This window comes from Podarcis tiliguerta (assembly GCF_965153285.1).
Source record: "Podarcis tiliguerta genome assembly, chromosome: 10".
In the NCBI taxonomy this organism is placed as follows: Eukaryota; Metazoa; Chordata; class Lepidosauria; order Squamata; family Lacertidae; genus Podarcis; species Podarcis tiliguerta.
In genome coordinates, this window is record NC_139543.1 from 31,281,015 (window position 1) to 31,308,662 (window position 27,648).

The 27,648-nt window shown below is 42.2% G+C and overlaps 1 protein-coding gene across 1 annotated transcript; it reads right to left on the reverse strand.

The window, feature by feature from the left end:
* Positions 1–219: 219 nt before the first annotated feature.
* On the reverse strand, positions 220–27,648 carry TSPAN8 (tetraspanin 8). Its single transcript, XM_083400087.1, has 9 exons — positions 27,292–27,648; positions 14,700–14,914; positions 10,851–10,913; positions 9,034–9,162; positions 7,485–7,559; positions 7,293–7,400; positions 3,738–3,863; positions 2,047–2,130; positions 220–461 (listed from the first exon to the last, which is right to left on the reverse strand). The coding sequence occupies exons 2-9, from the start codon at positions 14,757–14,759 to the stop codon at positions 408–410; spliced, it is 699 nt and encodes a 232-aa protein (XP_083256213.1). The 5' UTR covers positions 14,760–14,914; positions 27,292–27,648; the 3' UTR covers positions 220–407.

Here is a 27,648-nt window from a genome sequence, read left to right on the forward strand (position 1 = left end):
GTTGTGAAGCTGAAGTATGTGTGTCCAGTTTTAATTCCGAACAAAAAAAGTATTCCTTGCTTATCAGAAGTGTGGAGGAAAACAGTGCGCTGCGACAACACAATATGTGTCGAGTCAATATGCTTCATTTTGTTGGCAAGTCGTCTTCAAATTAAAAAAAGGTGGCAGAAGTGTACACATAGGTATGTATTGCATTACAAAGAAACCAGTGACAGATCATTAGTTTCTCTAATTTTAAACAGATTTTATTTCATAAGTCATGAAGAGTATTTATCCATTGGTGCTTCGGCTGTTATCATCACAGCTGCTTCTGGCATTTATTTGCGGGTGCCAAACCAAACATCCATCTCTCAATCTACAAAGGTTTCTCATTTGGCTGGTGGCATATTTCTGACACTTCCATGGTTTCATTTTCTCTGGATTTGGCAGTAAAGGCTCATTGAAAACACCAGACCAAGAACCTGGAAAAGAAAGATGTTTATGGTATTATTTGGCAGCTTCAGAATATCCCCCACATACAGGCAAATGCACAGCAAGAACATTTTGTTTGCAAATTTCTTGGATTTACATACAGATGAAATGTGCTATGCTGAAGACCATTTCCAAAGTAATTTTTAGAAGTATGACTCGAGAATAGTGGGATTTTAATTAAACCCATATATACCACACTATGGGAAACTTAAATTTATTCTGAAAGATGGATTGCTTTAATGGGTGAAGACATTGCCTTCTATGGAATTTGTACTGCTGTTTTCTCCTGTAATGTGGGGAGGGAATCAAATCTCATAGTAGCTAATAAAGGTTTTTCATACTACTTCTCTCTCAGAGAGAACCGTCCCAGAATGAAGCCCTTCGGTTCATCAGAAATGAATCATGATGTTATTCTAATGACTTGTTTAATAGTGGCTTTGCCCTAGAGGAAAGCTCTCACACTGAGGCAGGATGGGGGCACTCAATTTTAGCAGATCACCCCCTTACCTAACGCATCCCTTTTCACCATTCTCCGTGCCATTCCAGGGGGTCCCCTTACTTCTTATGAAAGCCATTCAGCAAAGACAAATGTACAAAACAGACTTTTTAAAAAACGAAACATACTATTTCCCTTTAAGAAACACACTTTCAGGTTCAGCACGGATATGGATAAAGGGTCATCTCAGGATCAGTTTTAATTAGAAACCTGTAATTCTTTTCAAACCTAGCTAGTAAGAAAAAGGCTGCAGGTCTGACTCCTCTAGTAGCGAAGCAAATGGGCAGCCGAGTAATTCCTCACCTCCCAGCCCACATATTTCCCACATCATTAATTACCACACAATTATCACATGATTTGTCATCAGCTCATTTTGTTAAACATTTGTTATTCCTTTTTATTAACAGCCATTTATATCATTTCATTTCACGGCTCCTTCCAGCTTCAGATGAAATTTAGTAGCCGTGGTTTAAGTGACAATACAGCTGATTTGCAGCAGTGTTTGGATACTGACAAAGGGGGAGTTGGCCATGGGCTCACAACATACACAGGACCACATCTGGGCTAAGGGTGGATACTGCTGGCCACCATGCATTGCATAGGAGCCAGATTAAACTGCTCTGTGTGGCTTCATGAGACAGCAAGGTCACTTTTCCAAAAGAAGACTATCAGTTGTGGCTGCTGATGCTGGTGGAATTCATAGATCAAGGGCCACCAATTCACGCCAGTCAGGAATGGCAAAAATACAAACTGATGCAGAAATGTGGTAAACTGTGTTTAAGGTGGGCAGTAAATACTAAGTGGGAGAAACTGAAATCAGCAGATTGGTTCATGTCTAGCTGAGACAAACTGTTCTTTGGCTCCTTCTCTCCCAGAGGAGTCTTCTTCAGGTCAAAGGTTGGAAGTGGAGTCAGCAAGCACCAGGATGCCTCTCCTCATTTTAAACCCACACACATTTACACAAATGCCATTCTAGGGCTTCTTAGTCAGCCTAAGGTGCTGCACAAAAGCAGGACATTTCCCCAGAGCTTCTTGGAGAAAGAGTAAGATAGAAAGAGCAAAAATAGCTGTAGATATACCTCAATGAATGCCAGCCCAAATGCTATCCCCATAACGATAACCATGTTATTCTTGAAGAACTCCATGATTACTTCTCTGCAAGGCTGAAAGATAAAAGAGACAAAAATTAATGCAAGTGAAATGTTCACTAGTAATTCATAGGCTTCTAACATGAACACTTAATGGGAATGAACTAAACTAGTGGAATCTCCCACCTTGTGCCAAATGTAAGCCATTTGTGGCTTGGCACCAGGAAGGCAAAACAGTGCACAACAAATATCTGTTGTCTTAAAACATATATGCAAGTTTAATCTTAATTGAATGGTTAATATGCAAAACAAGCTACCCCTGTGCGCATTCATCAGGCCTCATGGAGAAAGTGAACATAATCCTTCCAGGAAGAGGGAACTATATATACACAATTTCCAACAGGCCTTGAGGAATATGCATATCTCATGTGAATTTTCAGCATTCTCTGGCTATTATATGTACATAATCTCCAAACAGGTGTTGGGAATGCATATGTGTTGATGGAGGTGACTCAGCTAGGTTCCTCTTTCCTCCTTTTTGAAGCTGGCAGTGCCAGGGGGAACGGGACGCAGAGAGGCCTGATGCTCTTCTCTATGAAACTCATGCTATCATACCCTCCCATATCCCACTGATCAAAATCAGAACACTTGTTTTTTGGTCCCAAACTCTCACGGGAGCCAGTTGATGTGCAGAAGAGTGTGAGACCACAAAAAAGCATCTTTTGGTCCAGAGTTCTGGCATGACCCAGCTGACTCACATCAGAGCACCGGACCAAAAAATGGGACATTCCAGGATCCAATCAGAAGCCGGGATGGCTTCTGTAACTGTGATGTCCCACTCAAATCAGGATGATTGAGGAGTATGGAACCAATATCTGTTCAAGTTAATGCAGTGAAACTTCATACTAAGCCCATACGGACACACATATATGTTCATGTGTGTGTAAATAGACCATACATCACAGAAATGCCAGAAGTCTTCGACCTTCATTCCAGGGAAAGTACCTGAGTTTATAACTGTGATATTGGAGTTCTCAACATTCAGAACATGGAGGTATTGGGAATTCCATCAATGAAGAAATGCAGGATACAAGCAAAATGCAACAAACACATCACATTTGTTGAAAACTGTCCACAGTGACAATGAATGTGAAGGCATGTACAACTTAGAACTTTAAATAGCTTGTAGCATTTTCATTCTCATTTTTTTGCAGACTTTGTTCATCTTCTCAGGCCTCCATTAACGCATCAGGTTCTGGATAGCACACTGTGTGCTACAGTACAGGGGAGATGCTACAGTACTGTATATTTATATTTAATTCTGGAATGCAATACATGACTTGTTGTAATGCATAATACAGCAGCAATGATTAGGAGGAGAATTCCAAATGCACCACGCCAGAAGCAACCCATTCCAAGGTAGACAGAACACAATGTGCAATGCGCATAAATTTTATGGTGAGGCCATTACTCTTCTTCAGATATGTCGCACGGCCTCTAACTAGTTCAATAAATAGGACTGCAAGAAAGGCAACAGAAACATAAGGTAAGAGGTGACAAGTGTTTGAGGCAAGTAATAGAGCAACCCTTTACCAATATGTAATGTCGCCATAATATTCAAGCAGTCCAAACAACAATAACCCTCAAAGGAAAATTATGAAACATGTTTTCATTCTTCTTACCGTTGTATACTTATCTCCTTTGCAAACTGATGTCCCTACGTCTTTAGTGTCACATTGACAGCCATTAAATGTGGACTGTGCCTTTCCCCAGTCACTCTCTCCCTTAAGCAAACCACAGCATTTGTTCTATAGGAGAGGAGAAAATAAAGAGACAATGAGAGTTCCCAACTAGGATGGATGGATGGATGGATGGATGGCTGGATGGATGGATAGATAGATAAATAAATAAATAAATAAAAATACATACCCCTCCCATCTGGCTGGATTTCCCCAGCCACTCTGGGCAGCTTCCAACAGAATATTAAAATACAATAGTCTATTAAACATTAAAAGCTTCCCTAAACAGGGCTGCCTTCAGATGTCTTCTAAAAGTCTGGTAGTTGTTTTTCTCTTTGACATCTGGTGGGAGGGCGTTCCACAGGGCGTGTGCCACTACCGATAAATGGCATGCGTCAAGATCTCAGAGAACTATTTTAAAAAACCAAACCATGTGACTAAACTTGCATATAGGGGGGAAAAGGAGAAACAATAATAATGGTACCGCGTTGAATGGCTGTTCTTCTTGCTGTTGCAGTTAAATTATACTCACCAAAAATCAGTGGGAAGTAGGGAGGACTAAGTGCAACAAATAAACAGAAATTCTCAAGAGAAGCAACTTTCTCAGAATACTAACTATGCTTTTATAAGATATGTGTGAGCCAGAGAAATCACATTTTTCTTTCAGTTATCAAAACTAAAGCAGATTTCTTTTAGAATTTTGGTCCCATTTTATCCAAATGTCAACTTTTCATGAGGAGAGAAAGGTTTTGACTTTGAACTTTATTTTTAAAAAATCAGCTGGTGCCACTCTTTACAAGAATCAAAGCTCACAGCTGTTGTAGTCAATTTAATGGGGTGTTTATGTAGGGATGGGTGAATCTGCCAATTTAATCTTCTGTCTTTTTCTAATTTTCCCAGTCTTTAGCTCAGTTCATCACATGTTCAAACAAACTTTTTTTTTTTAAGTCCTCATGAAAATTCATCAGCCTTTCAGTGCAACACAGCGAAGTTTGGGATAAATGTTCTCAGCTTAGGAAAACCCAAGAGTCCTGCCTTGCTCCCTGAGTTTTCCACCATTTCCAACCATTTGTGTATATCTGTGATGTGCATAATAATGCTTTAATCGTGTTTGTTTTAATATGTTTCTGAGACTTGTCTGCTTTTTCTATGTTTGTTTGTTTGCTTTTGGCTATAACCTGTATTTAGTTCGTCAAGAAAATCTAATGCATGCAACTATACACATTTGCAAAACATTTTTTCCCTAACATTATGTGCTTTCGTTTGTTTTCTTCTACTTATATATGAATTTTCATGCACACCTTCCCACAGTATATGTAGCTTGTATACATTTTTTGGCTGTACAACTGTATGACAAAATTTGGAGAACCGTGAATTTTGCAGGAAAGGTGTGCTTTTGTTTGGGTATTGTTTGGGGAACTGCAAATTAGGCTGAAGCAAATTTCCCTCCCCAACTATATTTTTTATACACTATGGGTCGTATCTAGCAGAGACCTCCACCTGTGCAACAGAACTTCCTCTCACTCTTTTCTCTGCATGCACCTCTCCAAAAACTGAACCATAGAATCATATAATTGTAGAGTTGAAAGTGACCCCGAGGGTAATCTAGTTCAACTCCCTGCAATGCAGGAATCTCAACTAGATTATACATGACAGGTTGCCATCCAACCTCTGCTTTAAAATCTGGAGGATTAGGGAAACTCCTGCAGTATTTGGGAGGGCACATAGGGAGAGAAGTGGAAAAGGAAATATCATTGTTCAGGCAGAAGTCCTTGCACTAAGGATATGACTTTCCTAGATGCAGCCCTATTTCTAGGGAATGTCTGAAGGCAGCTCCTTATAATTTCATACACTGGTGACTGATTAAGAAGTAGAGGGCAACTAAGAAGTAATCATTTCTTTTCAACCCCAGCGTAGCTACTGCTTTAGGAATACGACCCTTATTACTAGATTAAGATGGCTTATTCCCAACATTTCCATATTGGTTTGACATTGGCTTACTATCCTTCCTTGTTTTGAAGCCATTGACCATAGTTTCCTAGTTCAGATGAAATGGGAAACTAATTAACGGAAGGCTTCCAATTGATTTACTTGTTTGTGCAAAGAGAAGAGAGAAGGGGCTGTGTGCGCACCCTGAAGTCTCGCTGGTATCTTGGCTTATTAAATCAAGATATTATCATCCAAACATGGCCATTAGGAAATACCATTATGAAATACCATTGCCATTTTCTTTGAAGTAGAAGGGATACCAGCCAGCAGTGGAGAAAACAGTTTAACTAAATGAGGTTAAGAGTCTGCATTCTGTAATTCTACATTCTTCTATTCTAGTCCCCCCTCTTTCATAGTTTTGTTCAGTAGAAAGTTGGTTCCTTCAGCAGAAAGCAAAACTGAGATGTTTCAGGCACCACATAAACAAGAAGAGGAACAGTCATCCCAGCATAAGCTGAAACAGATGCTTGCCATAAGTTCTTACAAAGACACTGATAGTTTCAAAGCCTATGTATTTGCTGCATTCAGTTCTCTAATGTGAGAAACCCAGGTCTCTCTTATGATAGGCACCTTGAAGCACTTTGGCCATGAGGAGCAACGGGTGTCTCCTGGCCACCTGCCCCTTGAGCCAGTCACTCAGTAGAAGCCCCTCTCTTACCCACCTCCCAACTTTGAACTGGCCTTGGGTGAGAGTAAGAATGAGTGAGATTTCTAAAGGCCCAAACACACTTGGGTTTATTGAGCATTTATCCTAATTCGTTTGCACAAAGTTTGTGAACAGGAGATACAAGGTTGGCTGTTTATCAAGCATTCCTTCTGATTTGTTTGCGGGGAGGTTATACGCACAACAAGTGAGTATTACTCTACTCTATCCACTGCCTTTCCCCCATCACTTTGATTACCACAAAAAGTCTGATTAATTTACTTATATTTAGGAAGCAGGCTTCTTGTGCACCAAATCCACTTTAATTTTACAATCTGAATGTGCTGACACATGACTGATTCCGACCTACAAAATAGCCACAGTCTGAAAGTGGTCTGACTTAATGCATGAAACTATCCAGGTTTCAGATCCAAGGCTTGTAACAAACATAGATTTAACCATTAAACAGCTTGGTTCCCCAAGAATTAAGGGTCTAGACATATCTTGAGTCTAAGCACCAATGAGTAAGAATTTCAGCTTTTAGCTTTTTTTTTTAAAAAAAAGTTAATATCATGTTTGTTTTTATTTTATCTTTAAAGTTTAAATATATAACATTGCAATTAATTAAAAATAGCATATGGCTGCATTTAGACTTATTGGGTTTGATTCATTGGGTTGGTTTACTTGTATTCCGAAATAAGTTAATATGACTATTGTCACAACAGACCAACCTTTTTCAATCTATTCACAAAGAGTAGAGGTTGTGTTCTTTTTCCAATTTCTTGCTATCACTATTCTTGTAACAGTTTTTTAAAAAAACAACCCTCATTTTCCTTTATCTCAAATAAATCAGTAATATCATTTACCGCTTGCTCAAATTTGTGAAAACCGGCCTGGAAGTCTTGATTCTTGCTTGAAGTATCCTGCAACATTTGAACCTCCTCGGTTAAGGTCTTGTTAACAACTTCTTCAACCTAGAAAAAGGAACACAATATCAATCAGCATGTTTGATATACTTTCTTTGAAACAATTAAACATGACTAAAAAAAATGTGGTACCTTAGATTTATACACTCCTCCCAAAATACCAGCTACGATTTGAAGAAGCAGGATTATTAGTAGTCCAATGAAAAACTGTTGAGGGGAGAAACAAAAAGGAGAACAATTAATTATCTAAAAGCAGGGTAAAGGTAAAGGTAAAGGACCCCTGACAGTTAAGTCCAGTCGCGAACGACTTTGGGGTTGTGGCACTCATCTCGCTTTACTGGCCAAGGGAGCCGACATCTGTCCGCAGACAGTTTTTCCAGGTCATGTCAGGGTAAAGTAGATTTCTGTTAATCTGGCCATTGTATGACATATTTTGAAGTGAGATGCAAATGTAATTTTTTTATAAAAAAATATTTATTAGTTGCTTGTAGGCTCCATTTTACAGTTGGCTAAGCTATTCCAAATTTTGTCATTGTCATTGTTCCTAGAATTTTTAGGATTATATAATTTATATATATATATATAGTTTTTATGATGTTGGTATATTTGGTGATTGATCAATGCATTTATTGATTTGGTTCAAGCATATGTATAGTTTACTGTTGTCAGTCATTTGTGGGGGGGGGGTGAGCAAGTGAGATACAAGCCTTTAACATAAATAAAATGGCACATAGATCTTGGTCTACCATTTTGAGTGTTATCATGATGCACCCTTCAGAATAAACACCACTGCTAATTCCGTACTTGTCGCCAGACTTGTTCATGTGTTCAAATGTGTAGAAATGAAAGCATTAAGAGAAGACTGGTGTTACTTCATGTTGACTCCAGTCATCATTCATTTGCACAGCACCTACATGCATAGGCTCCCATATGTGGAATCCATACTTCTAAACAGGGCTTCAGAAATGTAAAAACTTCCCAGCCTTTTATTGATGCAAGAGGTACTCTTTATACATTATCCCTAATGTAATGGCTTGTGAATTATGCATGCTAAACTATATATTTTTATTGTATTGTGTATATTTGTTGTTTTAGATTGTACGTCTCTTGGGGTATAATTTTGTGTTTTAATTGTATAGAGTCATGTGTGCTGATGGTGCTATATAAATAAATGATGATAATTAAATTAATAACAATAATAATCCGAGTCAAATTCCCTTACTGTATCCTTCTGTCTCACGTTTCCTTCATAGTCCACAGCTGCAAAGAAGGGAATTCTTGCCTGTTGCTTTGGAACTTTTTAGAAACACTAAATCATTTCATTGAATATACAATGGTATCTCAATTTTCAAACATCTCCATTGACGAACATTTCGGAACTCAAAAGCCAAAAACTAGGAAGGAAATGCTTCCATTTCCGAACATGCCTCAGCAGTCGAACGGCTTCCGCTGAGGTACCACTATGTTTTTTCTCAAATTTCTCTGTAAACTTGCAGGCTGCCCTTTGCACCTTGGTTTTCAAACATTTTGGAAGTCCATAACAGATTACGTTCGAAAACTGAGGTTTCACTGTAGAATGCTCCAAATCACAGACAAAGAAAGGAGACAAGAAGTGAGCACATCAATGTAAACATTGGTGTGGAGAGGCTAGTGTTGAAGTTCCCGTTATTGAATCTCTTACCAGCAGGAGCATGCATTGGCTTTCCTTCATGGCACCACAGCAGCCCAGGAAACCCATCACCATGATGATAGCGCCCACGGCAATGAGGAGGTCAATTCCGGCAAACATGCCACTGCCTTTGTTGAATGACTGTGGAGACAGAAGCAAATATGGTAAACAGAGAAAGGACATTCTTCTTCAAAAACAATGTGAAAGGTAGTCTCTAGTCTATTGTGGATGGGGTCAGTGGGAAAAGGCATTTGCACCAGTGCAATTTCTTACACCCAAATACCCAAAGGGCACTGCAGTATTGTTGCAATTTAGGGCAGAGCAACTGCTACAATGCACTGTTTTGCATTTCTCAGGTATGAGTGGAGAAGGGACACAAAGCAGCACAGGGGGCGTGGAAACATTTTGCATGGCCCTATGGGCTTCAAAAAGCAGAGACATCGCCTTGCCAACGAAGGTCCGTATAGTTAAAGCCATGCTTTTCCCAGTAGTGATGTATGGAAGTGAGAGGTGGACCATAAGAAAGGCTGATCGCCAAAGAATTGATGCTTTTGAATTATGGTGCTAGAGGAGACTCTTGAGAGTCCCATGGACTGCAAGAAGATCAAACGTATCCATTCTTAAGGAAATCAGCCCTGAGTGGAAGAACAGATCTTGAAGCTGAGTCTCCAATACTTTGGCCACCTCATGAGAAGAGAAGACTCCCTGGAAAAGACCCTGATGTTGGGGAAGATTGAGGGGACAACAGAGGACGAGATGGTTGGTCAGTGTTCTCGAAGCTATGAACATGAGTTTGACCAAACTGCAGGAGGCAGTGGAAGACAGGAGTGCCTAGCATGCTCTGGTCCATGGGGTCACGAAGAGTTGGACACGACTAAACGACTAAACAACAACAACAACAAATCGGCTTCAAAGGTCACTTCAGTTAGTGGAGGCACAAAAAGAAAGGTTTCAGATGATGGTGTTGGAGGATGGGCAGGTTTTTAGAGGAGAAGATGACTGCATTACCCCTGCTAATGGGACTCCAGCAGCAGGCCAGTCATAGTCCTGTTTATGGAAGTTTTGAATGTTTGATATTTTCTCATGTTTTTAATATTCTGTTGGGAGATGCCCAGACTGGCTGGGGAAATGCAGCCAGATGGGTGGGGTATAAATTATTATTATTATTATTATTGGATTTGGCTTAAAATGTATATGTATATTACTTAAAATGTAGCATGCATTCATATACTCATCTACATTCCTTATATTATGTTTAAAGTGGAAATCAGGTGTCTTGTCCTTGATCACATAAATAAAATGTCTTCACCATACCTCTTTTTCTCTCTCTCTTCAAAAGAGCATTCAAATTAATACAACCTGAGGGCATCTCTGGATTATTCAAGAGTTTAAACCTGCAATCCTATGCACAGTTGTTTGAGAGTAAATCCCAATGAACATAGTGGTACTACTTACATCCCCACACCCAAAAAATCAATTGAATGATGCTTTTCATTAAGTTTCTAAGAATGAAATATATTTTTGAGGCAGTGGGTAGCTGAGATAAGGCTCACACTTTAAATGAAGGAGGTTTCTCTTCATAGGAGCCCAACACATGGGACCAAGCTTTCCTCTTTCTCAAATGTATCTTGAATCAAAAGGAGGTCAAGACAAATTACGGATTTCTAAAATTATTTTCTAAAATTTAAAAAAATGATAATTAAAAAAAAAACACCCATTATTTCTTGGAAAGCACAAGACTGGATGCCCAGACCATTTTGGGATCAACAAATTATGGAGAAATAATATAGAAAAATAAGGATAAATAATATGGTGAAAAACAAACTTACTTCTTGAGCATCTTTGTTCACACGCATGTAAATAGAGGCTGCCAGAATAGCACATCCACACATCTGTTTATGGAAAGACATTGATCAGCAGTGTAAACAGAATGTAAAACAATTACTTTTCAACAGATGCCTGCTTACAAGTTCAGTACATGCAATCACATGGAGTAGATATAATAATATCATGTGTTCCAGCTCTCCAGTCTCAGTTTGCCAGGAACTGTCCCTGGCTGGTGTTTTGCTCCTAATTTTTCTTCAGAGAAGAAGAAGAAGAAGAAGAAGAAAGGGGGGAGGAGGAGGAGGAGTTTGGATTTGATATCCCACTTTATCACTACCCGAAGGAGTCTCAAAGCGGCTAACAATCTCCTTCCCTTCCTCCCCCACAACAAACACTCTGTGTGGTGAGTGGGGCTGAGAAGAAGTGTGACTAGCCCAAGGCCACTCAGCAGCTGCATGTGGAAGAGCAGGGACATGAACCCGGTTCACCAGATTACGAGCTTACCGCTCTTAACCACTACACCACACTGGCTCTTTAGAGGATGATTTGGTCAAAAATCTGACCGCATGGACCATGAACACACAGAGTCAAGTTTCCCAGGTTTCAGCCTTCTTCCAGGTGTCCAGTTAACATCTTCCTCTGGGCTTAGAGCACATGCATAGATGCAACCAGGGTGATGGGGTAGGACCTAATGGCCCCTCTCCCAACAGCAGTGTTACTGTCGCTTACCATGATGGTCTGGTATGGGGCAGGACAGCAGAGAGGAGCAAAACTAGTGCTCCCAACAGCTTGCCCACAGTCCCAAATTTGCACCATCCCAATAAGTGGCAGCAACACTGCTGTTGGGAGACCACTGCCACCCGACCGCATGGCCACTCCACTGTGCTGCCCATCAGGACACCGCTTCTCTTCCATCTCACGGTCACTCCCCACCAATAACTACTTATTCACATACAGCAGGTGGATAAAAACCCTCAGCTATGTGTGGCGTGGGTTCCAGCACTGATCCTTGGTCTGAAACCATACAGTGCTTCACAAGACATGCAAACTCTGAAACGTAACGACAGTCTGCTCCATGTGTTAGCCCAAAAGGTGATAAGTAGATCAATTCAAAATGGCAACTATGTAGTGCTGAGGTGGCAGCTCCCAGGCCTCAACCTCGGGTTGTCCTTCAGCAGCAGTGAGGAACCTAAGTCTAAACGTGGCCCCCTAGGCATCTCTGTCTAGCCCTCAGGACTCCTCTGAGGCCACAGCCCTATCCAGTCCTGTTCCATGTTGTCCTCAGGTGCTTTCGTCTGGCTAGAATAAGATTCTGAACTACCCAATGCCTCTTGCCTGTCTGGTTAGAGTGTGTGTGTGTATGTGTGGAAACCTCTGGCTTTTGTGTGGCTAGAATGCAGCCCAGAATATACAGGTATATATCATAGCTCTTGCTCCACCCACTTTTACAGAGGGGCGGCACAAAATCTTGGGGTGTGCAGATATGGCTTAAAGACTGCAGGGTGTGTGTGTGTGTGTGTGTGTGTGTTTGAGTGAGTGAGTGAGTGAGTGATCATATGGTAGATAAATTCTATACTTCTAGAGGTATCCTCATGCTTTGACAACTTACAATATGCAGGCAGCTCAAGGGCAGATTTCCACAAGCAGGATGGGATCATTAACTGTGCTTAAGTGCAGACTAACCAGTCTGTGCAGTTGTTTCAATGGCTGATCAACAGATACCTTTCATCAGGTTCTATTAAAATTCTCTGCAGCTGAGAACACAGTGGCTGTTGCCTTATCACACAGTGGAAAGGCTGTGGCTGTCTTTATTTAAAATATTGCTAACCTGCCCATCAGCATAACAGAGTTCAATATGGATTAGTAGCATAAGGTGTGCATGGACCTCTTGCTGTCTGTCTGTCTGTCTGTCTGTCTGTCTGTCTGTCTCTGTGTGTGTGTGTCTATATTAGTCCCTCTGAATGATTCAAAGCTGGCTCCAGATTTTGGTGGGTCCTGGCCAAGTGATCTGTAGTAGGCCCCATACCCACCACACAGACGGGTGCCTAAACACACAACTTGCCTAAGCCTCTGGTTCTTGTGGGCAGCAGAAGCAAGAGGCTAGTGCTGCAGGATGATGGAATGGCATGTGTCTAGAAAAACCAGAAATGACAAAGCTGAAGGGAAAATGCAAGCTACATTATTTTGTCCCCCAGTCAAGCTTTTCTTTTATTTACTATTCATATAGAAGCTAGGTGCTAGGGCTTGAACCTGGGACTTTCTGCATGCAAAGCTACAGTTCTTCTCCACAACTGTAAGTGGGGAAACAATGAGTGTGAAAAAAATATTAAAGGTAGAAGAAAATAGATATAAGTTTCCGCTGAAAGACAAGAAGGACGATGAACAAGCATTGCATATACTACAAAGCAGGTCTGTATGACAATCGGTAGGGGGGGGATGCATCCTGTTTTGCCCCACCCTACTGCCACCACATCCCTTGCCTAGGTTGCGTGGTGGCAATATGAAGCGGTGCGGCACCTGTGGGGTGTTGCCTGAGGTGGCTGGTTCACCCTGCCTCATGGGTGGGCCGGCGCTGAGAATCAGTAGAGTTCATAGATTTAAAAGGATGAATTTTGGAAATGTTATGGATGGAAAGCCAGTAGGCCATGACTAAAACAGAGATATAAGCAGGCAGAGAGAGAGAGAGAGAGAGAGAGAGAGAGAGAGAGTAGAAGGATGAAGGATTATGTGCATTGAAAGTGAGGGCTTAGGTCAAAATAAAGCAAAACATTGTAGTTTCAATCTGAGGAGGAAGTTACATGATAAATGTTTTAGACATAGGAATATCTCTAAATGATTTTTGTGACTGGGTACGTATTGCAATATGTCTTGCTAAGAATTTGGGAATGGGATTTACTCCCAAAAGTTCATACAACGTTGACAGCTATGGCACCAGTCAATAGACCATGGGCGTTGCCAAGGGGGCAATTGCCCCCCCATCAATAAAAATACTTAACCACTTGAGGTTCTGCCCTCCCCTAACATAAAACCTGCCCCCCCCAATATAAATCCTGGCTATGCGCATGCAATAGACATACAAAATACTGAAGCTTCAACTCTGTGCCTTTCCATTCCCAAGCCACTATTACAATTAGTCCTAATTTTGGTCAAGATCTTCAGAAATCTGAGCCCTAATCATCTAGAAATATCAGGAGAGATAGAAGTTTCACGCTCCTTTGGGTTGGTGGCAGATGGCTGACTGCATGCAGGTATCCAACAGGTGGTCAGTATATTATTAGCAACATTCAAACAATGCCTTTCTTTCCCCAACACCCTTTTAATGTGCTGTCCAACCCGTGTGCTTCAGCTATACCAAACTACTGAAATATAAATCATTTTGGTCACATGAATTTAGGGGGCATTAGAAAGGCCTGGGTTCTGAGATTGCCCTTGGAATTTCACCCTACTTCCCACCCAATTATGGTTTTTTTAAAGTTATGAATTGCCTTTCACGTGTATCTCAAGGTGATTTACAAACATAATTTTTTAAAAACAACACTAAACTAATTAATGAATTGCCTTTCACATGAGCTTCAATGCAATCTACTAACATACAATAGAAACATACAAGAATAGTTTTTAAAGCACTGCCAAAGGATAGATTTAAAAACAATACAAAATGAACACCTTTACATCTTGCTAGAAAAGCATGTTGAAATGAAAGAGTCTCAAACTGTTTCCAGATAGCAAGCACCTGTTAAATATCAGCAATAATGCTGTTCTACAAATACCTCGTTATTGTTTAACTGCTGTTTCAGTATCCCTTGAATTCGCTTTGTTTCGCATGACAATCATTTTGAACAATTCAGACTTACCCAGAACAAAAAGTTGAAGATGAACATGGAGTACTTCATGCAGCTGCTGACACCAGCCATTTTTAATTTTTTAAGAAAAATTCAGCAAGATCAAGGGTGATTATATAAAAGTAGCCCTTCTTAGAAGAGTTACCCCCGTCAAACTATTTCTGATCCTCGCTCTTTGAGTAACTGGCTAGACCACTTCCTTACTTTCGAAAGCAGAAAAGGAAGTTCTGAGGAGAAAAGAAGTTCAATTAGTCAAGCCGTGCATATCTTGTAGCTAAATATTAACCAGGCAATTTTAAAAAGCACCAGTCAGAGCTATCTCTAACGCCTGTGTGTGTGTTTTTTTCGGTTTACAGCAGCAACATACATCACAGCTACGTATAGTCTTACTAGTCCAACGCCTGAAAAGTAAATGTACTTATTGGAGCTTGGTGAAGGTGGTGATGGGAAAATCAGAGTGCAGAACTTTAAAGGGCTAGTGTGTTAAGACCAGTTTTGAAAAATAAAAACTTAAAAGAACATGTAACAGTTTTAAGATTTTTCCTTTTACCCTCCTTTTGGCATAGATGCCATATTTACTATTAGCTCGGTCTTTCAGAAATGGGATACATGAAAGACATCTATATGTAACAAGGGAAGAACTTGGAGGTGTTTGCAGAATACAACCCCCATGCTTTTCATTCCCATTTTATGGTTTCAACTCTCTTGAAGACTTTCTTTTTTCACACAAAGGTAGGAGTTGTTTCTGAATGAACACCAGGTTTTTGCTACGGCTGTTTATTTCATATACAGAACCTCCAAAATTAACAACAAATTAAGATGGCATGGGGTCCAGGAGCAAATCCTTAAACAATGTCCCTTTCTTCCAAAAAGGAACACATGAAATAAGGAACCACGAAATAGGGTATCTTACGTATTAAGGCACAAGTTTTGTGGACTACAAAAAATAATCTGAGCATGTGCAGTTTCACATTTTAAACTCATCACTGTTTTTCTTCACATCCTGCCTTGGACCACTCACCAACTCTGTCCAACCTTTCTCATGTGGCTGTTGCGAAGATATATAATGAAATATAAAATGCCTACAAAGTTATACTTAGTGCTTGTATCATGGGGATCAAATTTTGGTTCCTTTAACCAGAGCGATACATCTTTGTACTATATAGGGCATGTTCTTCTACCCTCTCCCACCTAATTTAGTACACCTGCAATGCTTCAACCAATCTTAAACTGACCTAACTGTTGCATGTTTCAGATGCCTAAGTCCTGCTTGTGTTCAACTGAGCTTACTCCCAGGTTAGTGTGCAGAGGGAACCACTTCCTTCAGTGTGTAGTTATTGGAAGTCTAAAGAAAGCAGAAGGAACTGCTTTCATTTTTTAAAAAACGAGTTGTTTCTATTTTACTTTTACAGGTAAAATAATACATCCCAGTCCAATTCATTAAATCAAGGGGCACGGGAAAGTAGTGTATGGGCACCCCAACAGGAAATGAACCTGCTGAGTGTCCAAGCCAGTTTTTACAGGTCTCTCCTGTTTTAAGCGATCCCTTCCTGCTCCCATTTCCACTCCTGTCCATTCTTCACAAGGTCAAGATTGCTTGAAATGGGAGGACTGGTAGGGAGGGCTGGGGAATGAGTCTGCTTTTGGAAGAAGGGGTGGAAGCAATCTTCCTAGTGCTTGGCTTTTCTCAGCTTTTATGGAGAATGTTGGAAAAGCCTGCTCTCTTTTCTCAATAATTATCTTGGGATAACCTGACAGCATTCCAAGGTGAGCGACAGAGGAACTCACCCATTTACAGGTAGGCTACAACTTTGACTCTTTCAGAGAAAACAAAGCCTCTCAGCTAAATGATTAACCTGAACCTGTTCAACTGTCATACAAAAGACACAGTAACCATTATTATAAGGGACAGAGGGTACCACGCCCTTCAACTCCAAAAAAAATTCCAATCCTATGCTAGTTTCAGTTGAGTTATTTACTTTCACACCCTATTGTAAAGCCCCATTGTTTTTTAAAAAAATTAAAGAAAAAACACGGCATGCCTTTCTGTCCTCAGGAGCTATTCACAAGACGCTTGCTACATAAAAAGCAAAGGTGTTGGTTTGTAAGGGGGAAAAACATCAACATCCAGTTAGGCAATTTAAAAAAAATAGGGCTAACCAAAATTTCACAAAAATGTGGCAAGCTTTCAAGTTCTCCAGAACTTTTCATCAGGTAAGATGCGTGCGAGGAGAAGAATGAGGAAGAAACAAAGAAAAACAAAAGCAGGTGGAATCTTGTAGCCGCGGGGTCAGCCTGTAGACTCGGTTCCAAGAGGGAGAATGCAGACTGAATAAATTCCTCCCTGGTTGGGGTGGGGGTGCCCTCATCTAATAGTAAGTGATGTGTCAAAGATAAAGGTTCATAGGGCACCTTTCTCGAATACAGGTGAGAAAACAAAATGTGCTGTACTGAATACTCCAAGTGGCTAAAACTAATCAAAGTCACGATCTTGTTTTGTAAGGAAGTTGTGTCTGAATAGAGGTAACGTTCATGTTCAAAGTCTAAGAGCTTCCTTGTTCTGGGCTTCCCACCCATATGACTCATATTCCTTTGTCTCTTATAGGTACAGTCAGTCACTAGATAAAGGTGGGAGGCAGCCTGCTAACCTCATAAAGATTTGGTGAGGATTTTTTTTTTTTACTTTCCCAAGAAAGGGCTGAGGATGTACTGCCAACCAACTGAATCTCAATCCAGATAAGACTGAAGCACTGTTAGTGGGTGGTTCCCTAGACCAGATGGGTGGGAGGTTGCCTGCTCTTGATGGGGTTACACTTCCCCTGAAGGAGTGGGTTCATAGCTTGGGGGTACTCCTGGATCCTTTGCTGTCGCTCAAGGCTCTGGTGGCCTCAGTGGCCCAGAGTGCCTTCCATCAGCTTTGGCTGGTGGCCCAGCTATGCTCCTATCTGGACAGGGATAGCCTAACTACTGCTGTCTATGCTCTGGTAACCTCAATTACTGCAATGCGTTATACGTAGGGCTGCCCCTGAAGACAGTTCAGAAACTTGGGCGGATGAGGAATTCAGTGGCCAGGTTGCTCACCAGAGCAAGACGGTTTAAGCATATTACACTGATCCCAGTCCAACTATAAAAGGTAAAGGTACCCCTGCCCATACGGGCCAGTCTTGACAGACTCTAGGGTTGTGCGCTCATCTCACTCTATAGGCCGGGAGCCAGCGCTGTCCGCAGACACTTCCGGGTCACGTGGCCAGCGTGACAAGCTGCATCTGGCGAGCCAGGGCAGCACACGGAACACCGTTTACCTTCCTGCTGGTAAGCGGTCCCTATTTATCTACTTGCACCCGGGGGTGCTTTCGAACTGCTAGGTTGGCAGGCGCTGGGACCGAACGACAGGAGCACACCCCGCCGCAGGGATTCGAACCGCCGACCATGCGATCGGCAAGTCCTAGGTGCTGAGGTTTTACCCACAGCGCCACCATCTAGTCCAACTATACTGGCTACCAATTAGTTTCCGGGCCCATTCAAAGTGCTAGTTTTGACTTATAAAGCTTTAAATGGATCAGGACTGCAATACCTCAAGGACTGCCTCTTTCCATATGAACCTACCCGGATCCTGAGATCATCTTCTGAGGCCCTCCGTCATGCACCCCCTCCTCGAGAGGTTTGGAGGGTGGCAACACGAGAATGGGCCTTCTCAGCAGTGGTCCCTCATGTGTGGAATGCTCTCCCCAGGGAAGTTCACCTGGCACCTTCATTATACACCTGTAGGCCCCACGCAAAAATATTCCTTTTTAACCAAGCCTTTGGTTGATCCGATTTACATCTTATGCCCTTTTAAAAATGTGGGGGTTTTTTGGGGGGGGGGTTAATTGGGTTGTTGTTTTTATTTCTATTCTATATTTTGTGGTTTTATATCTTGATTTTATTATGTGAACCGTCCTGAGACCCCCGGATATAGCGTGGTATAATAATAATAGTAATAGTAATAATAATAGTAATAATAATAATAATAATAATAATAATAATAATAATAATAACTGAATAGCCTAATTCTGTCCCATTTCAGTCTCCCTGGCACTCAGTCATGGGCCTCTTCTGCCCTGTTTTGTGCAGTTCTTTTTAAAGAACACATGAAAAGTCTGTATTTAAATTGTACACATTTTCCATCCTTTTTAAAAAAACCATTTTAACTACAATTGCCAAAACAGTAGAGCAGCTAGAATTAATTTTTATTGAACCTTTTATTGTAAACAAAACCATAAAGGGAACATTTCCTCCCAATTCCTCCCATGGACACACTCCACACACAAACAGTGCCATCAACTCAGCTATTTCTTTCCCCTCACCAAGAGGAGCCAGCCAGCCAGATACCAAGACAAAATTCAAGTTTTTATCACAAGTAGTGGAAGTAGGACAGCAATAGGAAATGAGCAAAGGTAATAAAATGTGCATGTGCTCATCCCTGTTACCCAGAAATATTAAAGCACGATTAGTCAATGTGGTGCCCTGGATGTTGCCAGTCTACAGGTCTCATCATCTCTGGCCATTAGCCATTCTGGTTGGGGCTGATGGAAGTTGTAACCCAACAACACTTAGAGGACACCATGTTGACTACCCCTGCATTAAAATATAGTGTTGTTAGGGCAGTACGTTTTATGAGAAATGGTTGAAATATATGAGTTTAGCATGAAGAAGAGAAAAAAAGGCATACACGATAACTGTCTTCAATAATTTGAAGGCCTGTAGCACAGAAGATGGAGCAGATTATTCTATATTAGTCATCTAGTGTGGGTTCTAGGGAAACCTCTGCAGGAAAACATTTGGTTAAACATGAGGATAGTAGTGGACAGCTTGGAGGGGTGCCAGCACGTACCTGACCTCCCAACAGCTGAGTTGCTGCTGCTTACTAGGAAGAACAACATGACGAGTAAAGTGACAGGGAGGTTGCTGCCTAGTGCAAACACACCAGCAGAGCCAATTCAGTGCTCTTGCCAATGTGTTAGCATGGTGCCAACCTCCCTGCTTTCTCATCCCACCTTCCTGGTAAGCAGCAGTGACTCAGTTCTTGGAATGTAAGGTGAGAGCCATCACTTCATCATGACACCGGCTACTGCGTTAGGAGAAACATCCTACTGCCAAGTGCTGTTCAATGGCGCTTCAGGAAGTGGTGGAATCTCTTTTGCTGGAGGTATTTAAGCAGAGGCTGTCAGGAATACTGCAGTTGGTGTTGTTCAGGAAGTGAGACTAGATAACTTGCAAGGTGAATCCTAAGTTAAAAATTCTATCATTCTAATATTTCCACTGTTAATAGAGATATATAGAAAGTGTAATATAGCGCAGTGCATGTGAATCAGAAGAGAAGGGGTTTTGTTTAGAATTATGGTGCTGGAGGAGACTCTTGACTTCAAGAAGATCAAACCTATCCATTCTGAAGGAAATCAGCCCTGAGAGCTCACTGGAAGGACAGATTGTGAAGCTGAGTCTCCAATACTTTGGCCACCTCAAGAGAAGAGAAGACTCCCTGGAAAAGACCAGCTGTTAAGCAGCTTAGCGGCTTGGGAAAGGGGGGGGGAACCCCGCAGGAACTCGCAAGACATTTTTGTCTTGCGAAGCAAGCCCATAGCAAATTTGTTTTGCGAAGCACCTCCAAAACGGAAAACCCTTTCATCTAGCGGGTTTTCCGTCTTGCGAGGCATTCGTCTTGCGGGGCACCACTGTACCAGTATGCTTCTGAATGTCACCAGTTGCTGGAAACCACAGAAGACAGGAGAGTGGTTTTGTGCTTGGGTCCCACGTGCTGGTTTCTCATCTGGTTGCCTATTATGAGTACAGGATGCTGGTCTAGATGGGCCACTGGCCTGATCCAGCAGGGCAAGCCTGGTTTTCCCAGTAGTGATGTATGGGAGCTGGACCATAAAGAAGGCTGATCGCTGAAGAATTGATTCTTTTGAATTATGGTGCTGGAGGAGACTCCCATGGACTGCAAGAAGATCAAACCTATCCATTCTGAAGGAAATCAGCCCTGAGAGCTCACTGGAAGGACAGATCCTGAAGCTGAGGCTCCAATACTTTGGCCACCTCATGAGAAGAGAAGACTCCCTGGAAAAGACCCTGATGTTGGGAAAGATGGAGGGCACAAGGAGAAGGGGATGGCAGAGGATGAGGTGGTTGGACAGTGTTCTTGAAGCTACCAGCATGAGTTTGACCAAACTGCGGGAGGCAGTGGAGGACAGGAGTGCCTGGCGTGCTCTGGTCCAAGGGGTCACGAAGAGTCGGACACGACTAAACAACTAAACAACAACATTGTTTTACCAGTCTGGAGAGCTTGATGAAAGGAAATGCTAGGGGAGGGACAAGGGATATTTAACCACACACAGCCACATCTTAGGAATGTTTGAAAGGAGTGTTAATGAATTTCCTGGGGATAATGAAGACTGGTTCTGGCGCTGCATTTCTGTACATGGAGATTTTGATCAATTGTTGTTTTGCAGAACCTTTACTTACAGTGGTGTTGCATCTTATCTGCAAGCACACCTCAAGAAACTTAATAATGAATGGGTGGCCTTCAGTACTTGGTACAGAACTGATAAGGAAATAAGGTTCACTACTGTGACTCTTCCCAGGAGAGATGAGAAATTAAGGTTTAGCACTTGGAAAGCCAACACCCTGGATACTTGGCTGGCAGCCATAGCAGTATGCTAGGTGCAGGAATAGGTAAAGGCAGAGGCACCTTCTCCCTTTCATTGTTGTTTGTGGAAGGAAGTAGGCGAGGGGTTCAGTGGTTTATTGAGGGAGAGATCGGACAGCATTCAGTTGTCAGTTATATGATCAGGTGTGTAACAACCACAGTTTAAACTATAGCTCAATTTTCAAAGCCCATTTATAAGCCTGAAAATAATTCATCCCTTCACTAAGAGCAATGGATGCAGCTTCTTGGTCTGCATAGAGTGATTCATGGGTACAGAGAAGACTGCAAAAACTACCGACTGACCCTTGGAGGCTCACGCTGGAGGCTCTTTGTAGAGGGCATGCCCACCATGTTCCTTCAGCACTTTGTCCACCCAAAGGTGCACAACGACATAGTGCTGCTGAGATAGCAGCAAGAAACAATAATGAGAAAAATCAGCAGACCAGCCTGATTCAGGAAGCAATGAGTCACTGGATTTTAATCTGGAGCTGTTTAGAGTCCCGTCCCCCCCTAAAAATAGCAGTTACTAATAAATAATCTAGGATCTGGCTCACACCTTAGGGAAACTGGCAGTCTTATATGTTACATGAAGAGCTGGTTCTTGCACTATGCACCATATAGATGAAGTAGTATGTGACGCAAGGGCAGGCGTCACAATAATGGGACATGTGGGTGTACAGGCACACTGCCTGTGCCCCAACTCACAGAATCGTAGAGTAGGAAGGGGCCCTGAGGATCATCTAGTCCAACCGCCTACAGTGCAGGAATATGCAGCTGTCCTTTACGGGGATCAAAATGTCAACATTGGCATTATCAGCATCATACTGAGCTATGTATGTACAGTGATGGCTACATCCATACTTAAGGTAAAAGGTAAAGGGACGCCTGACCATTAGGTCCAGTCATGGCTGACTCTGGGTTTGCGGCGCTCATCTTGCTTTACTGGCCGAGGGAGCCGGCGTACAGCTTCCAGGTCATGTGGCAAGCATGAGTAAGCCGCTTCTGGCGAACCAGAGCAGCGCACGGAAACGCCGTTTACCTTCCCGCCGGAGTGGTACCTATTTATCTATTTGCACTTTGACGTGCTTTCGAACTGCTAGGTTGGCAGGAGCAGGGACCAAGCAACGGGAGCTCACCCCGTCGTGGGGATTCAAACCGCCCACCTTCTGATAGGCAAGTCCTAGGCTCTGTGGTTTAACCCACAGTGCCACCTGCATCCCTTTCGCAGCTGTCCTTTATGGGGATCAAAATGTCAACCTTGGCATTATCAGCATCATACTGAGCTATGTATGTACAGTGATGGCTATGTCCATACTTAACCACACATGTAAAAATGAGTTTCCCAAAGGAGTTAACTGGCCCTAAGTCACTACACAGTGAAATTACTCCAACTAAATCACTTGTGAATTGCAAGCAGCGCAGTCGGGCCTAGGAGCAAAATAGTGGCAAGCACCTTATAAACAGAGGTGGGTGGTGAGTGAAGGAAAAACCTCACAAGTTGTGAATGTTCGAGTAATGGGGAAAGAAATAATTGCCATTCAAAATAAACGTGCATAAATGGCATTCTGTCCAGCCACACACACTTTGTTTAGTCAATGATTGATTATTTAGTTTGTCTGGTCTCCATATTTATGACAGGAAGAGCTTTGCCAACTGGAGCTGTTGATTAGGTATGTGCAACAACAAATAAAAATAATACGAAGTCAGCTGGAAAAATGTGTTTCTCACTTAGCTAAACTATTGTGGCCAGAGTAAAAAGCTGAGGCATTTGATGGAAAACTTTTATCGCTATAAAAAATCTCCCATAGATGCACCGCACACACTGTGCAGCCCACATTCCTTCCTCGAGCCTCCAAAAAGTAAACTAATTGGAATTGGAAAGTGCTAATCTTGGGGAATTAAACAAAGAGTTGGCTCTTGCAAGTGGTGAATAAACCTGTGAGAGAACAAGAACACAGAAATAAAGAAGAATCATCAATCACGTCGGTGTAAGGCAGAGAGAAGCATTTTGAAAGGGGCAGGAGAATCTGGAAAATGTTATGAGGAAAGTGAATGCAAGAAAGTGCTCAAGAACTGTGCTCATAACCAGCACTGGTTATGGCGGAAGGATCCAAGCACCCCACAGCAAAGTGGGCTCCCTCATACCTCGCAACCACACATAGTCATCTGCCTATTCACTTCCCTTGGCTTATCTGGAAGCAGCAGCTGTAACAGGGAAATAGGGATGTGCATATATGTTTCTTTCAGTTCCATTTTTTTCCCCTAATCTCAAGTCCCCTTCACATTTCCCCATCAGTTTGCTTTTTCTAAAGTCCTCATGAAAATTAATCAACCTTGTGGTTCTAATACCTCCTCATATATATCTATATTTATGTTCCCTTTTGCCTAATACACAAATTTTCACAAGCAGTCTTCCTATATATAGTACCTGTTATATTATTTTCAGTAATATATGCATTTATCAGCACGCTTCACACACAAACATATGCATTTTTGTACATCTAACTTGGCTGGAAAACTGCATTGCAAAATTCAGAGATGGCAGAATTTCAAAGAATGACCCCGTTTCAGTTTGCGTTTTGTTTCAGAATTAGATAGGTTTGCCTTTAAATGTGAATTGAATTCCTTTCCCATCCCTGCTGGGAAGGTACCCACCATTTATATTTCCCATAATTCAGTAGTACACTGGGAGATTTAAAATGGCGGGCAGTTTGGCATTGGTGCCATCCCTGACAAGAACAGACAAGAAGGGATCAAGAACTGAACTGTTAATTATTATCAAATATCCTCTCCTGGATGAGGGTGGAGCTCTGAAATTTGTTTTGAATATTTGGCATTAGCCCTGCCATGTAAAGTCACAATAAAGAAGAAAATGCCTCTGAGCATGTATAGATTAGTAATTTCCCTTCGTGTCAGGCTTCACACAACTCATCTGAGCTGGGGGGGGGAGTAATGTAAGCAAAGGAACCCATGAAGTCTAGAAGTTAACTAATATCAATATGGCACAATTGCAAACATCCTCATGGTGAGAAACATGTGTCAATCATGGACATAGAAAGTTCACAAATGTCACATTTACAATGTATGCAGATACATCAAGCCCTTCAGCCTTTCATAAGCACTTGTCACAATTGATTTTTAAAAGCATCTGTTTTCATAATCATATTGTGAAAGAATGAGAGCGTTTGAGTTTATATGCCAAGGCAGAGCAGGCCTTTTGTCTCTCTGAGAGCTCTGAGGGATGGCAACATTCAGAAGGTGCCTTGCTCCCATTATTTCACACTATGACAGAAGCCCTTAAGCTATCTTAAAGGGACAGAAGCTCTGCCGCTCTTAGCATACAGGCTTCTACGCTCTGCCAGCCACTCTGAAAGGTTTGAATGCAAGGGCTATAATCATGGCTGATGTGACTGGATGGCAGTGGAAGTAAACTTTTTTAAAAAGCCAGATCACAGTACTACTAAGATGCAGTAGATGGCAGAATAAAACACAAAAAGGGTACTAATGGAACAGGTATTTGGTGACTGCGAAAAAGCACGGTAACGAAAAAAGAGAAGCGGAGGCTGCTCCACATCTGGTCCTTCAAAGCAACATTCAACAACATGGGGTCCTCCAATTTAAGCATGAATCCAGAAACTATAATCTCCTAAATTGTAAAATACATGTTAAAAAGGGGGAGGGGGTAAGTCTTATATAGTGTTCATATATATAAAGATTATATCTTATGTGGAAGGATGTGTGGATCCAGAATTGGCCTCCACAGTCACTTATGGACTCACTGTTAAGACTATGTTCATGGAAGTCAATCTTACTCGGCTATGAGTGATTGCCAGAGAGGAAGAAGAAGATATATACATCTATGGCACTTTTTGTTGTAATTTGTTACACACCCTTTATCCCAAGGTCCCAGGCTGGGTTGCAACAATTAAAACACAATATTAATAATTCAACACTATTTGCTACGATGCCCTTTATATACTGTATATATATACTATCCCCTAGTAAAAAAATCCCTTGATTACATCCTTCATTCTCTTTCCAGCTGACCTCCGCTTGAGCAAATCTCTATTTTGCTGGCTGGCAATAATGTATCTATTACTTCACTGAGTGCAAAATTTGCCTTGGCTGCAAGTAAGCTGAGAGCCAGGCACCAAGACAAGTATCAAAATGGGGAGTATGAGTTGTGGGGGGTCACGAAGAGTCGGACACGACTAAATGACCAAACAACAACAACAAACTTACACAGGTGTGATTTTTGCAGTTTTGTGTGTCTGTTCTTCTGTTGTTGCAGTGCAGTTTTAAACCAATTATTTGTATTCTATACATTGTGGCTTGTGTCGATTTGTGATGGGTTATAGCTTTTAGCCATAAATATTATGCATTCATTCATTCAATATTAATACTGAAACACAATATAACATAATAACAGATTTAAATAACTTAAAATTACAAAATTTAAGGTGGGTCCCTATCCTAAAAATATATACTTCAAATGCCAACAGCCATGTACATCTTCAGCATCCAGCGGAAGTGTATAGTAAAGGTCCCAGGTGTACCTCTGTGTGAATGGGAGTTCTGCAGCTTACAGGCCACCACAGATAATGCTCTATCGGAGGGTGGCGTAACAACCAAGCAGGCTCCCTCAGCTGACCCTAGAACCCAAGGGGGAAGGAGGGAGTCTTTCAGATATTTGGGGCCTGGTATATTTAAGGTGGGACACGGGTGGCGCTGTGGGTAAAACCTCAGTGCCTAGGACTTGCCGATCGCATGGTCAGCGGTTTGAATCCCCGCGGTGGGGTGCACTCCCGTCGTACGGTCCCAGCGCCTGCCAACCTAGCAGTTCGAAAGCACCCCCGTGTGCAAGTAGATAAATAGGGACCCGCTTACCAGCGGGAAGGTAAACGGCGTTCCGTGTGCTACACTAGCTCGCCAGATGCAGCTTGTCACGCTGGCCACGTGACCCGGAAGTGTCTGCGGACAGCGCTGGCTCCCGGCCTCTAGAGTAAGATGAGCGCACAACCCTAGAGTCTGTCAAGACTGGCCTGTACGGGCAGGGGTACCTTTACCTTTACCTTTATATTTAAGGTAGAGACGTGGGTGGCTCTGTGGGTTAAACCACAGAGCCTAGGGCTTGCCAATCAGAAGGTCGGTGGTTCTAATCCCCGCAATGGGGCGAGCTCCTGTCGCTCGGTCCTTGTTCCTGTCAACCTAGCAGTTCAAAAGCACATCAAAGTGCAAGTAGATAAATAGGTACCGCTCCAGCGGGAAGGTAAATGGCGTTTCTGTGCACTGCTCTCGTTCGCCAGAAGCGGCTTAGTCATGCTGGCCACATGATCCGGAAGCTGTACGCCGGCTCCCTTGGCCAATAAAGCGAGATGAGCGCCGCAACCCCAGAGTCGGCCACGACTGGACCTAACGGTCAGAGGTCCCTTTACCTTTACTATATTTAATGTATTTAAATAGTAACTTGAAATGGGCCCAGAAATGAACTGGCACCTGTTTTAAAAGAGCTTACATGTTTACATGGGAACCCCAACTAGCAATCTGGGTGCTGCATTTTGGACCAACTCAGGTTTTTGAGTCATCTTCAAGTGCATTACAATAATCCAATCTACAGTTCAAGAATCCAGAGCATGGAGTTCAGTGGCCAAGTCATGCTTCTCCAATAGGAACCGTAGCTGGTGAACCAACCAGAATTGGGGGAAAAGCATCCCTAGCCACTTGAGCCTCCAGTGAAGGGACTGAATCCAGGAGCACCTCCAAACTATGGACCTGATCCTTCAAAATGAGACCAATCCCATCCGGAGAAGGCCTTCTCCCTTCCTCCTGGACAGGAAGACTTGGGACACATAACACCTCTGTCTTTTCCACATACAGCTTCAGTTTATTGCCCAACATTGTGAAGCTCATACATGCCTTCAGGATTCATGCCTCAGTCTGTGGTTCAGAATTCAAAGTCAGCTTGTTTTTCCTCATCTGTCTCACCGCTGCGTCTGAGGACAGGTCCAAGAACTGCATGACTTTTCCCAATTCTCATGTTATGGAAAAATAGAGCTGAGTGTCACCAGCAGATCAATGTCGCCTTGCCCCCAAATCCTAAAAACCTATTCTAGCGGCTTGTAAAGAAAGCAGGGAAGATCTGTGGCTGAGTCCTGGATTCAGGGCATAAGTGGTGTTAGGGAAGGTTGGGGACACATTGTGCCCAACTCATCCCTGACTGAGCAAATAACTCCAGACAACTCTGTCTTCATACAGACATAAAATAAATAGGAT

Excerpts from the sequence above, each read along its gene's own strand:
- TSPAN8 (XM_083400087.1), bottom strand. The coding sequence starts at position 14,759 with ATGGCTGGTGTCAGCAGCTGCATGAAGTACTCCATGTTCATCTTCAAC. Across the intron at positions 7,401-7,484 it reads GAGGAGTGTATAAATCTAAG|GTTGAAGAAGTTGTTAACAA; the intron begins GTACCACATTTT and ends TCCTTTTTCTAG. Across the intron at positions 2,131-3,737 it reads AAGGAGATAAGTATACAACG|CCTTGCAGAGAAGTAATCAT; the intron begins GTAAGAAGAATG and ends TTTATCTTTCAG.